Consider the following 14,356-nt stretch of genomic DNA (forward strand, 5'->3'; position numbering starts at 1 on the left):
TATCTTAGATGCGTTTTGGAGAAAATGTGTAGTGATTCTGGGAATTAATGCAAGGCCTTTAAATTAAATTAATCTCAATTGTGAACAATCAGATTTATGTGTTCAATAGACAATAGGTGCAGGAGTAACTGGAACGGCGACTGACAGAGTTGAACACACACAAACACATCGCTTCGTTCACCAGCCCGTTATGCAGGCGGGGGGAATGCTGACGAAAAAATTAACACGGTGCAAAGCCAAGGTGAAACAGACACACATCGCGACGAACAGGAAGGTTGGCGCTGTAAAAAGACGGCTAAAGCACAGTGTACGGCAAGTACTTTAAAAGGGGGGGGGGGGGGAGAAGGCGTGGAGACAACTTTTAAAAAGCCAGAAATGTCCGCTGAGCTTCACAGCTTAATTTAACATTACAGGTTGGTTATCCTTGGTTCTGAAAACTACTGCTTACCTTTTTTTTCCCCCAATGAGCCAATGAAATTCACCAGTCAACACCGGCTACAACCTATGAAAACCTTCGACCTCCTGGCAACCTATTAGGACCTCCTGGTGACCCACCTACAGCTCGAGAATTCTCGTTACTCTCCATGGCGCCTTCATTCTAGTCGCCGCTAATTTTTGAAAACTTCTCGGCGACCATAATGAGGCAGCGACTAGTTCCCAGAATATGGGAACTCCTCACGACCATGAAGGCGACTCCCCGGCAACCACCTGCGAACATGTGGCGACTGCATAGTCTCCTGCAGTCGCCTAAAAAGTCACCTAAGTGGGACAGGCCCATAACTCTCTCTTGAAAGCATCCAGTGAATTGGCCTCCACTGCCTTCTGAGGCAGAGAATTCTACAGATTCACAACTCTCTAGGTGAAAAAGTTTTTCCTTGTCTCCATTTTAAATGGCCAATATTCTTAAACTGCGGCCCCTCGTTCTGGACTCCCCCAACACCGGGAACATGTTTCCTGCGTCTAACGTGTCCAGTCCCTTAATAATCTTATATGTTTCAATAAGATCCCCTCTCATCCTAAATTCCAGTGTATACAACCCCAGCCTATCCATTCTTTCAACATATGACAGTCCCGCCATCTCGGGAATTAACCTCTTGAACCTACGTTGCACTTTAATAGCAAGAATGTCCTTCCTCAAATTTGGAGACCAAAACTGCACACAATACCTCAGGTGTGGTCTCACCATGGCCCTGTACAACTGCAGAAGGACCTCTTTGCTCCTATACTCAATTCCTCTTGTTATGAAGGCCAACATGCCATTAGCTTTCTTCACTGCCTGCTGTGCCTGCATGCTTACTTTCAATGACTGATGAACAAGGACACCCAGATCTCATTGTACTTCCCCTTTTCCTAACTTGACACCATTCAGATAATAATCTGCCTTCCTGTTCTTGCCACCAAAGTGGATAACCTCACATTTATCCACATTAAACTGCATCTGCCATGCATCTGCCCACTCACCCAACCTGCCCAAGTCACCCTGCATCACCATAGCATCCTCCTCATAGTTAATTCCCGAGAATCCTGGTGGCGGCGCGACTCGTTGCAGCGGCTCCTACAGCCTGTCTGTCTTTTTTTATTTTTTGTCTAGTTAAATGTAGTGTTTGGTGTTTTTTAAATACTGGTTTTTAAATGTGTATATGTGGGGGGGGGAGGGGGAAACCGTTTAAAATCTCTTCCCTGTCCGGGAGACCCGACCTTTTCCCTGTCGGGTCTCCGTTGCCGTTGGGGCCTAGCACCGTGGAGCGGCCTCCAACCTGAACGACCCGGGGGCTCGGGAGACTGCGCTGCGGACTACGCACCATCGTGGGGCTGGCCGGCCACGGAACGTGGGGAGCGGTGGTGACTCGCTGCTGCGACTCGACTCCTGGGGCTCGGAGGCTCCAGCAACGCAACCGCAGGTCCGGTGGACTGGGACATCGGGAGCTCGCGGGTCCGGGGGGAGAGAGAGACCGCTTCCCGGAGCTCCCGCAACGTGACTTCTCCAGCCCGTGTCGCGGGGTTTGGAACGACCCGGAGCGGGGAAGTACATCACCCGGCACGGCTTCGTGGCCGTGGGACATTCCAGCGCCCGCCGGGGGCTCCAACTTCGAGACTTCTAGACCGGGAGCGGGGCCGTAAATCGCCCGGCACGGCCTAAAATGGCCGTGGGACTTATCATCACCCGCCTGGGGCTTGGACATCGGGAGAGACATGGAGAGCAGGGGAGAGAAAAGACTTTTGCCTTCCATCACAGTGGGTTCACTGTGATGGATGTTTGTGTGAACTTAATTGTGTGTATGTCTGTAGGACATTGTTTTTGTTTGTATGGCTGTGGAAACAAAATTTCGTTTGAGTCTCACTGGGGCTCAAATGACAATAAATTGTATTGTATTGTATTGTATTGTATAGTTCACACTGCCACCCAACATTGTGTCATCTGCAAATTTGCTAATGTTACTTTTAATCCCTTCATCTAAATCATTAATCTATATTACTAAATCTCTGTTCTTGACCGCTTTTGGCCTTCTGTGCTGCGATTTCCGAGAGAACACCGTCACCTGCAGCCGTCATTTTTGGCCACCTCGCTCAGGCATGTGTGCCGAGGATTTTTCCCATCGATGAAATATGACAGAGATATTAATGTTTTTACAAAATTCCCCATTCTCTCTGCTGCCCCAGCTTTAGGGAGGGGGAGGGACTATAAAACCAGGAAGTGGTGTGCCTCAATCAGTCTCTGCAAGTGGTGTGCCTCAATCAGTCTCTGCAAGTGGTGTGCCTCAATCAGAGCTCTGAATGACACCGAACAAATGTATCCACAGCTGTGGTACCCATAATGTGGTTTGAAAATGAAAATATGGTTAGTTTGAGGGGAAAAAAGCACTGCCTGCAAATGGTTGTTTGGGGGGTTTGGGTTGAGTAAAAAGGCACCCTCTCTCTCTCTCCCCTCACCTCTCTCTCTCCCTATCCCTCTCTCTTTCTCTCTCTCCCCTCCTCTCTCCCCTCCTCTCCTCTCTCCCTCCTCCCCCCCCCCTCCCCTGGCTTCCCGATCATATTTGCGATGTTATATCTCTCTTTAGTAACTTGTCAGTTTCTTTGTTGAACTAAATTAAGGCGCATGTTGCAATCAAAAGCGCTTGAACAATTGGTTGGGAAGAAAGCCAAACTGTAAGAAAGACGACTGCGCCTCTTTTATTTTTAAACTGTCCTTGACTTCCCATGTTTCAAGTCAACTTTGGCCAGCTCCTCTCTCATGGCTTCAATAGTCCCCTTTGCTCAACTGTAATACTGACACTTCTGATTTTCCCTTCTCCCTCTCAAGTTGTAGATTACTGGAGACCTTCCGTAATTCTAAACTGAGTCAAGCAGCTCAGAATTTCAGAAGATCTGCCTATAATCCATGTTCCATGTTGTTGATTCCAGATATTTGCAGATCATAATGCCCATCCTCTTGCTTGTAGAGACAGAAGCAGAATCCCACAGTGAAGGAGATGAACATGTTAAACAAAAATCTGTTGAAGTATAACAAATTTGCAACACCAAAGTTTTAACATTAAATACATTTTTGAAGTAAAATCTTAAAGTATTAGGAAATTGTCATTGAGTCATAGAGTAATACAGTGTGGAAACAGACCCTTCGGCCCAACTCGCCCACACCGGCCAACACTAGTCCCATTTCCCAATTGTGTGCATTACTACAACATAATTGACACTCTTCCTATATTCATTCACAGTGGATAACAATTAGGACACAGCTCAAGCGATAAAGGAACTGATTTTGTTCTTTACCTATCGCAAGTCCGTCACTGAAGTTATGCATTCCATCTCCCATAATAACCATCCAAGCAATGTTTGATATGCCAGCGTCTTGCATCTCTTTATCAGAATGGCAGTGACCATGAGAATGTTGCTCAGAATTTAAGTGATGCTGTTTGGACACGGCTTTACTTTCATGGTTCGGAGTCAAACAATCAATCTCATATTGAGAATCGTGAATGTAAACAGACTTCAAGTTAGGGTCAACAGTAGCCTTTGACGGGGATCCCAGAGTGCCATCCAGATCAGTAAGCTGGGTTACATCGTGTTGTTCATACAAACTATCCTGCTGGTCTGCTCCTGAAAAGAATAAATCCAGATATCAATAGTCAATTGAAAATTTACATTTGTTTCTACTTTAACTGCCAAATCATTATGCAAAATTCTTCCATTTGAGATTTCCATCATAAAGTGTTTCAAAGATTTTGAATCCACAGAAGTCCCCTGAAAAACTGAAAAGCACCCTTCATTAGCTCTGTGCAACCACAGTACTGGACACTGTTACATATCTCGGTATTTCCTTTAAATAAGGCTCAACCTCATCCCGCCCACCAACACAAAAACTCTGGGGGCAGAGACTCTGCTGCTCCGAGCACTGACCTGGGAGATGCAGCAACGGTCAAGAAGGAAGGAGAGGAGGCTACAAGAAGAGCCAAAGCAATTACAACTTCAAGAAACTAATATAGAAAGAGAGCAGAGAAAACATAAAACACAGAGAAGTTAAAAAAAACAAAAAACTAGATAGAGCTCTAATAACAAGAGAAATGTTAATTGTTCTTCCACTCTACCCAGATGCTGCCTGACTTGCAAGGCATTTACAGTACTTTGTTTCAGGTCTCCACTATCCATGATATTTCACTTTAGCAAAAGATCACACCACTTGATTTCAGTGGAGGCCCTGGTCCAGCCTCTCTCCCTCACTCACCCCTCTCCCCCGCCCGCCCTCTGCAGCAATGGCGGTCCCGTCTACCCGTCCCCCCGGGTAAATGGCTGCGACCGTCCGTCTCCTCCGCCGCCGCTCACCCTCACGGCCCTCTCCGAGATCTTCTCCACCAGCTCGTCGAAACTCATGGTGCCCACCATGACGACCACCGACTCCATCCCCCCCTGTGGCCTGGCCCGGTGGTGGCAGCGAGCAGGCAGGCAGGGCTGGGATGGGCCGAGCGGCAACAGCGGGCGGGCGGGGATGGGCCGAGCGGCAGCAGCGGTTGTCGGGCAAGATGGGCCGAGCATCGGCTGAGCCGGTGTGGGCAGAGGGAGGGAGGGAGAGTCGGGTTGCAGGGTTGCCGGGCATTTTGCGCTGAGTTTGAGTAACTCACACACACACACACGATGCAAACTGGTCCAATCGTCAAGTCAACGGGATCTAAACCACAGCTAACAATGAATGACCTGTGGAGGAAGGAACTGCAGATGCTGCTTTTTATGGAGGGAGGGAGGGAGTGCCTGAGGGTAGGGGAAAGGAGGGAGGGAGAGGTGAGGGAGGGATTGGGGGAGGGGAGGGGAAAGATCCTGGGGAGGTGAGGAGAGTGGGGGGGATTGAGGGAGAGGAGGGGGTAGGGATGGAGAGGGGGGAAGTGGGGAAGGTGAAGAGGGAGAGTGGGGGTAGAGGGGGAATAGAGGGGGGGGAGTGGGGGAGGTAGGGAGTGGGGAATAGAGGAAGAGGAGGGCAGTGGGGGAGGTCAGGAGGGATAGTGGGGGGGGGGGGAGATAGGGGGAGGTGAGGAGTGGGGTGGATAGACGGATAGGAGGTGGTAGGGTGGGGAGAGGAGTTATGAGGGAGGGAGGGAGGGAAGGAGTGACTGAGGGTCGGGGAAAGGAGATGGAGGGATTGGGGGAGGGGAGGGGAGGGGAAAGAAGAGGGGGAGAGAGTTCTGGGGGATGAGGGGAATTGAGCTGCGCCTGCGCAGTTGGGGGCTATGCATAAGTGGTGGAATATTGCGTTGGGGGAACGGGTTGCATTGGGGGAGCGTGTGAGTGGTGGAATATTGCGTTGGGGGAGTCTAGTATCAGATAATAAGGAGTTACATATGAAGCCTTTTTGTAAATTTAGAACATAGAAGTGCACACCACAGGTACACGACCTTCGGCAACCATGTCAATGCCGAACATGATGTCAAGGTAAACTAAACTCCTCTGCCTCCTCATGTTCCATTTCCCTCCATTTCCTGAATATCGTGCCTATCTAAAAACCTCTTAAATGCCACTATCATATCTGCTTCCACCCTGTCAATGTGGTTCAGAAAATCTGTTGAAACAATAAAGTTCTAATATAGGAACAAATTTTACACTTCCTCTTTATAGAGTTTATTATACACTGTCAGCTTAGTTGTATTGAGCAAGAAACAATTTCTCCTACCTGCCATGGTCTTAAGGTCGAGCCATTCACTTTCTGACCTGCGATTTAATTTGTGGTCTGACAATTTTCGTCCAACTGCTGCCTCTCCACTCAGAACTCTCTCCTTACGCCACTTCTTTTTGCCCTGGAAATTAAATTTTAGAAAAACAAGAGGTTGCATTTGAAAATTCAAAGATCAATTCTGTATTCAGCTGATGCTGACAAACTTTGCCGTTTACTCAAGATAATACGTTGCATTACAAGGGATTGAATTATTCAATAATTCAGAGGATTATAGATATGCGGCATAGATTCCGGTCAAGGGTTGTAAAGCCTTTATGCCGGCAGACTTGTTCCACTCAATCTCCCAATCTTCCCTTTTCTATTCATGTGATTTTCCACAGACTTGGGTCTTTATCATCTTAATAAATACTGCAGAGCAAGTAGGTGGATTTGGTGGAGAAGAAATAGTGTCAGTTGGGGGCAGAAAAGAAACATATGACATGCAGTATGTATATTTCTTTGTAATTGTAGTCTGTGCAAGTGTATCCCGGTCTAATGCAAGGGTGATATTTGTGGAAGGGGGGTTGGGTGGGTGTTCAGGGATGCCAGAACCAACTGTTGAGCCTTCCCGAGGTGTTGTGGGTCTAACTCAACGAAACACCAATGACGGGAGGTGCCCACTTGATAACCTCAATGATATACTTGCATCTACAGGATTAGCTTTTTTTAAAGAGCTAATTAATATGTAGGTAGCTGTTTTTTTTGCATATGGAGTCATTTATTGTAAGTTGGTGTGTAAACCAATTAGATTATTGGTTTTGGGCTTGGTTTTCTTAGTCGAGTGCTTATCCTAAAGTTATAGCACAAGTACTTTGTGTTTTAATTGTAATTTATATATGGTTACTGTGATTTTGGTTTTACTCGACTACTTCTCCAATCTGCTCTGGATCATTCCCCCATTACTGTATCAAACGGCCAAATCCTGCTTGTTGGCAATTGATGTACTGGGTTATGAGCCCAGCATGCATTGCAGAAATTCCACCTACTCTATCTGTCCAAGCAAGAGTTGAAATTTCCACAATATTGCTTTACAAATTTATTTTTTGCTCATTTGTTCCTACTTTACCATGACATTTATCTCCCCACATCTCTCCCATTATTATATGGTTCGCAGACTATACAAATCAACATGAACGATTCTATTACCTTTTATCTTGGTCTATATCAATTGTATTTTTGCCTTCCATTAGCTGCATTCCTTCTTCTCTAGTCTCCATATTGTCCCTAATCGGCAACACCACTCTACCTCTTGTCCTTGTGCGAGGGCTCCACGAATGCCCAACTGCCAGCTCCCTGCTATATTACAGACACTGCCTGCTTCATTATTTAATTCGTTTTTACTAATTTCCTCTAATTTTATGGTTAATCAGTTTTTTTAGACCCATCTTCCATTATCCAACTTACTAAGTCATTAATGTCCTCTGTTACTTTATTTTGTCCTCAGCCATTTGTTCCTTATTTTCTTTGAACTACAAGGTTAAAATAGATATTTTGGGTTGAGAAGGGTCTCATCATTCATGTGTCTAGCCAGTTGACCCACAAAATCTTTCCGTCTCACTTTTTGTCTTTAAGACACGCAGTAACACCTGCTATTCGACTGAACGTTTGGTGATCAGCTTTAATAATTCACACATGAATAGGTATCAAATTCTGCTTGCTGACTTTTTAACTAATTGCTGCATTAGAGGATACTCATTTATTATAATTTACATGATTCTTACAAACTGAACCATGGGGAAAAAAACAACCTCAGCAGGATGTTTGCAGATTCTAGCATCTGCAAATCTCTTGTGCCTTCATGTACCTCATTTTATTAAAAAAAAGAACAAAGATTAATTAATATCTGAAATAAAACTAAGAGAGTACCATCTACATCGCCAAATCCCCATGTTAAAAGTTGCTAGAAATGATAATTTTGCACTGATTTTCAAGAATAACAGCCAAGAAAGCACACCAATATCTCTACTTCCTGGGAAGATCAGTATATCTATGACTCTTAGATGCATCGTAGAATGCATTTTATCAGGATGCATCACAGCATGTTGTCAACAGCTCTGCTCAAGACCACAAGAAATAGCAGAGTTCTGGACATAATCCAGTCCATCTCACAAACCTGCCTCCTCCCATTAACTTAATCTACACTTGATGCTGCCTTGGGAAAGCAGTCTACATAATCAATGACCATTTTCACCCCGTTATTCCCTCTTCTCCCCTCCCTTGTCAGCAGAAGATGCAAAACGTAGGAGCACGTACCATCACATACAGGAACAACTTCTTCCCTACTGTTATCAGAGTACTGAATGGTTCTCCTATATTCCTACGTAATCCCGATCTTCCAACCTATCTCATTTAGACCTTGCACTTTAAATCTGCACTCTCTCTGTAACTAACGCTATAATATTGCAACTCGATATTATGTACTGTTTTTCTGTTTACACGGCCTGTTGTATTTGTAAACTAATGTATAGTGACTGATAGCATACAAACAAAAGCTTTTCATGTATCTTGATGCATGTGACAATGTTAAAGTTGCCTATTCTAAAAGTAGCATGCTTATTTGACAGAAACATCTGTGTTTACTTGTTCACACCACATTGTGCATGAAATGCACAAACAGACACTTTAATAGAATACAATGAGCTGGTGTAGTTATATTGCATAATATAAATTATACAATAATTTATAATTATCTGCTAAATTGTATAGAATTTGTTTATAAACGAACTACAATTGAAATAAAGATGGTCAAAAGGAGAAGTCCTCTGTAAATTAAAAACAAGTTGATCATTTAATGATAGGAAAGAACATTAAATTACTTCTAACAATTCATATATTTTAAGGTTACCATTTTGGCTTTGTGATCTCTGAAGAGTCCAATGCAATGTTCAATGATGAAAAGAAGGTAGATACCACCAAGTGCTGTAAGTCCTTTCCACAATCCGTTATATACTGTAAGGAGATCTTCAGAACGTTCATGATTTCCATGAGTATGATTATGATCATGGTCATGGTCGTGCTCATGATGACCATGATCATGTGCGCCTTGCGCCTGTTAGTGTAAAAAAGATTAAAAAATAATGAAACAAAGATCTTGCATATTACTCCCAAAATTTTGTTTGGAATAGTTCTCACACTTGAACATAAAGTTTAACCATGATCTAAAACATGTTACTTTATTACATTCAACATATTACATTAAAACATATGACAAAATAATAGCATAACAGGGATTATAAAAAGAAGAGTGAATGTCTCCCGAGCTTCCAGTTAAGAATAGTTTTATATTCAAAATATAATTGGAGTCAACTACAGAAAGCCTTGATGTTGTATTATCTGTTTGCCAGAAAGTTAAGAAATTAACTATTTACTTTTACATAAGAATCAGATGAGTCGGCTTTAGCAGGGTTTCTCAAGACTAAGGCCAGTTTTGTTAAATTGTCAAATGGAAAAATATGCTTTATCTGTATGATAATTGCCCTTTGAACTGAGTTCAAACAAGGTTATAAGTAGGAAACTTAGAATTTGCCATATTCATGGGTCTAGAATCACACAGATCAGGCAATATTGACTGATTTATTTTTCTGAAGCAAAAATCAGAGAGGGTTCAATGATAATCTAATAATTTTCCAACCTCAAGTACAGATACAAATATTTTGTTTCAGATGTTATGACTTGAATTTAAGGTCACTCACTCACTGTCATAGTGGATTAAAAACTCAAGACAGTGCAGGTCTCCAACACCACATGTAAATGCTAACACTAATGTTAACACTAATTCCAGAGCAAAGTCTCTTTGAGCTGTACAAGAGATCAGGTCACATTAAACAAAACTACACACAAAACTACACCTAAACCTCAGTGCCTAAATGTTGCACCATGTAGAAAAACCACGAAAACTCAAAAAAATCACGTGTTCCTACACAAATCAGAGTATAACAGTGATTGAAAGACACAGTTGGAAACAGGCCCTTCAGCCCACTGACATTTGCCAAAGGGCAATTATTATGCATCAATCACCCATTCACACGAGTTCCACGCTATAACACTTTTACATCTACTCTCTGCACAATAGGGGCAATTTACAGAGGCCGATTAACACACACAAACCCTCAGGTCTTTGTTGTGTGGGTGGAAAATGGAGCACCCAGAGGAAACCCACACGGTCACAAGGAGAATGTGCAAACTCCACGCAGATAGCAACTGAGGTCAGGACTGAATCTGGGTCTCTGGCGCTGTGAGCCAGCAGCTCTACCAGCTGTGCCACAAATTGAAAAGAAAAAAAACACATTGGTCTGTTCTTTTCTTACATATATGCGACAAGGATAGCTAACAAAGATGGAAATGACAGCATAAAATCAAATCCTGCATGTTTCCTCCCCCAAAAACAAAAATAAAAATCAACAGATCTGTCAATTCCAAGTCTACTTACGTGAGGCAGTAGATGCAGTAATGCATCACCGCTGAGCGTCCCCACTGCCAGAGCCACCAAGAATGTTAAGAGGTACTTGAAACATACTTGATTGATGATTGGTACAAGGACGACACCCAGCACTGACAACAAGCTTATAACGGTGATTGAGAGGAGTCCCCAAATCCAAACTGTGTAAGAAACAACAGATTCAGACGAATATGTTAGGTTACCACAAACACATTAACATACGATCAATGTTACAGTTGACAATGGTACACTCATGAAATATAAGGACATTTACTGTAAATACTTCTAGCTTTCACTTGGAGACAAACCTGTCAGTTAAATTTCATGATTTGAAGTACTTGATGTGTGAACGAAAGCTTTAAAACTTGTCAAGTGTAATAAAATCCATGAGAATACAGTATCTGCCATTCCATGCAATCTACATTCTTTAGGTCTTAAAACTCAGTTCTTTCTGGAAACTTTATAAAGAAACATCACCTATCCTTGTTCTCAAGAGAGGCAACGGAGGAGTGAACAAAAACCCCCAAAATATTTAAGAGCATTTCCAAAATTGATAATATGTATTTTAATAACATTCCTGGAGTACATAGTTCAACAAAATAGCACCACTCTGCAAAATAACAATGCTGCCAAGGTTACAGATTCAACAGGTGAATTTGCGTGACAATCAGAAAACATCAGCGATTTTGCACACAAACATAATTTAATCTTTTGGATCTGTTTTTTGATAGTGGATCTGAAAAGTGTCCTCGATTTTGATATTCCAAATACTTTGTCAATCGGGTGCATTCTAAATCTACATTTTCCTAATACTAATTCATAGACACCATTTTCTTAATTTTCGGACACATTTGGAATATAATTCATTAATGTTTTAAACGTCAAGAATATTCGTTGACCTCTTGCTAAAAACAATTTGATAGCTTGCTATGGCATTATTTCAAGTCAACAATCATCTACCAATTTTCTTTTGAGTTGCATGATCTCTTAAATTCAATTTATTGAATTTTATGCATGCAGTTCAATTTTCTTTCCACAGAACCCAATCTTCTTTTTCAAACAATGGCACACATCAAACCCATTTAGCCAATGTACACTGGGTGAACTATGTTTAATAGTGACCAAAGCAAGTGTAGAAAGGATCAACGTGACACAAAGATTTGTTATGATACTAAAGGAAGAAAATAAAAATAAACAAGATAAATGGTATCATGACAAATATGATTTAAGTACCACATTTAAACTGAAACTGATTAATTTCTAATTATATTTGTTTTCATCCCCACCTCTACTTTCTATATTATCTGCTAATAAAAAAAACAATTATTTAATATCTTGTGGAATGCTTAAAGTATTTATAACAACCAGCATTAGGTGATAGCAATTTCAAAAAACTGTCGTTTGCAGTGGACAAATTATAAAACCCAATGCAGAAAATAAAAAATAAACATCAAGACATGTGTAAAGGTGTTCTGGATTTGATATTGTCGTTCTTAACTTTTAGTCTAATATCAAACCCGAAACTCTGGAATGATATGAAAACACAATCGATGCCCACATTTTCATTTGGCCATATCAACAAAACATGAACACATTAGTACCAGCTATAGCTTTAATGAAAGGAAAGGACACAAGGTACTGGAGTAACAGCAGATCAGGCAACATCTCTGGGGAACATGGATAGGTGATGTATTGGGTTGAGCCTAGAGGTCAGTTGGTGTCTACTTTCCATCGAGAATTATGAGAAAAGCTGCTAAACACCATTGGAGGCCAAGGCAAAAGCACAGACAGACCGATAAAATATTGTAATCTAATTAGCAGGCTATGCAGTTGAGAGTTTTTTTTTTTTATATGTTAAACAATTGCCTTTTGTTATTGACAGATAATTAAGTGGACGACGAGATAAGTAAACAAGATTTTTTTAAACAGACCAGCCAAATTTTAGGAATAATATATCCCACTGAATCATTGAACAGAGGAAATGTAACTGGTAGGTGTTGGCTCATGCAAACTGTACTGTAAATGTTGAATTCATTTTGCTATTATGTTTGAACGGTTCAACATATTTTTCACCCCATTGGCAATATGTTTCATTGTATGTATGCACAGTTGATGTAAATTTCATATTGCAGATCTCTCTTATCTGATTTTGCTAAACATGAACCAAGCAAAATTCCCTCCATACGATCAAAATAACTTTCTACTTATACATTGTAAAATAAAATAAATGCTATTTATTCTGGGTTTTGCTGTATATTTGGTTTTTGACTAACCCTGTCCTTCTTCCCCGGCCCCCTCTCCTCCATAACACAGAATTGCTGATCCAGATAAACTTTGCAGGAAAGAACGGCAGATGCTGGTTTAAATCGGTAGACAAAATGCTGGAGTAACTCAGCAGGACAGGCAGCATCTCTGGAGAGAAGGAATGGATGACATTTCGGGTCAGATTTACATTTGTCATATGCACCAATTGAGGTACAGTGATATTTGAGTTACCATGCAGCCATACAACACAAAGAACACAATTAAAAAGAACGATAGAACTTAACATAAACATCCACCACAGAGATCACTGTGATGGAAGGCAATAAAGTTCAGTCAGGCTTCCTCCTTTTGTTCAGCCGTGCTTGGGGCCTTGACCCTCTGTAGTTGCTGCTACGGACGGCCCGATGTACAAGCCCTCTCGTCGGGATGATCGAAGCTCCGACGTCGGGACGGATGGGACACACTCCGTGGCTTGGAGTGCCTGAATCGGCCACTTTCGTACCGGACACCGCGGCTTCTCGATGTTATAGGCCGCAGGCAGGCCAGCGGTCGGAGCTCTTCTCCGGCAAACCCCGGCAAGAGATCCCTGGCTCCGGGATGGTAAGTCCGCTCCATGCCTGCTGCTAGAAGCTCCGCAGACCGCGGCTTCACGATGCTAAAGTCAGCAGGCCGGCAGTTGGAGCCTTTCTTCTGGCTCCGCGATGGAAGTCCGTGCCGCGCCTGCTGCTGAAGCTCTGGGCCGGTCTCCGGGAAAGACCGCACCAATCCAAGTTGTTAGGCCGCGAGGGAGGGCGAAAAAGTGACTAAGAGAAAAGTTGCATTCCGCCGAGGTAAGTGACTGGAAACGGTTTCCCCCTTCCCCATAAAAACATACCAGAGACATTAACACATACATTTAGACATACTAAAAAAACAAAAAAAGGCGAAATGACTGACAAACTGCTGGCGAGGCTGCCACGCGCGGCACCACCCGATGACGATCAAGACCCTTCTTCAGACTGATATCAGGGGAGTGAGCGGGACAGAGATAGAATATAGTCGGAGACAGTAAGATTGGTGGGAGAACTGGGAATGGGGAGGGGATGGAGAGAGGGAAAGCAAGGGCTACTTGAAGTTAGAGAAGTCAATGTTCATATCGCTGATGTGTAAGCTACCCAAGCGAAATATGAGGTCCTGTGCCTCCAATTTGCGCTGGGCCTCACTTGACAATGGAGAAGGCCCAGGACAGAAAGGTCAGATTGGGAATGGGAGGGGGAGTTAAAGTGTTGAACAACTGGAAGATCAGGTAGTTAAGGCGGACTGAGCAGAGGTGTTCAGTGAAACGATCGCTGAGCCTGCGCTTGGTCTCGCCGATGTATAGAAGTTGACACCTGGAACAGTAGATACAGTAGATGAGGTTGGAGGAGGTGCAAGTAAACATCTGCCTCACCTGAAAAGACTGTCGGGGTCTTTGGATG

At 43.0% G+C, this 14,356-nt stretch overlaps 1 protein-coding gene across 1 annotated transcript in view; it reads right to left on the reverse strand.

The window, feature by feature from the left end:
* slc39a10 (solute carrier family 39 member 10) overlaps positions 1-14,356 on the reverse strand; it is a 60,694-nt gene that overhangs the window by 15,322 nt on the left and 31,016 nt on the right. Inside the window, exons 4-7 of the mRNA XM_033023736.1 lie at positions 10,626-10,795; positions 9,042-9,245; positions 6,155-6,278; positions 3,769-4,095 (exon numbers count right to left, since the gene is read on the reverse strand). Coding sequence (XP_032879627.1) covers positions 3,769-4,095; positions 6,155-6,278; positions 9,042-9,245; positions 10,626-10,795 — 825 coding nt within the window. The remainder of the gene's footprint in view (positions 1-3,768; positions 4,096-6,154; positions 6,279-9,041; positions 9,246-10,625; positions 10,796-14,356) is intronic.

The sequence above is a fragment of the Amblyraja radiata genome, chromosome 7 (genome assembly GCF_010909765.2).
Source record: "Amblyraja radiata isolate CabotCenter1 chromosome 7, sAmbRad1.1.pri, whole genome shotgun sequence".
Lineage (NCBI taxonomy): Eukaryota > Metazoa > Chordata > Chondrichthyes > Rajiformes > Rajidae > Amblyraja > Amblyraja radiata.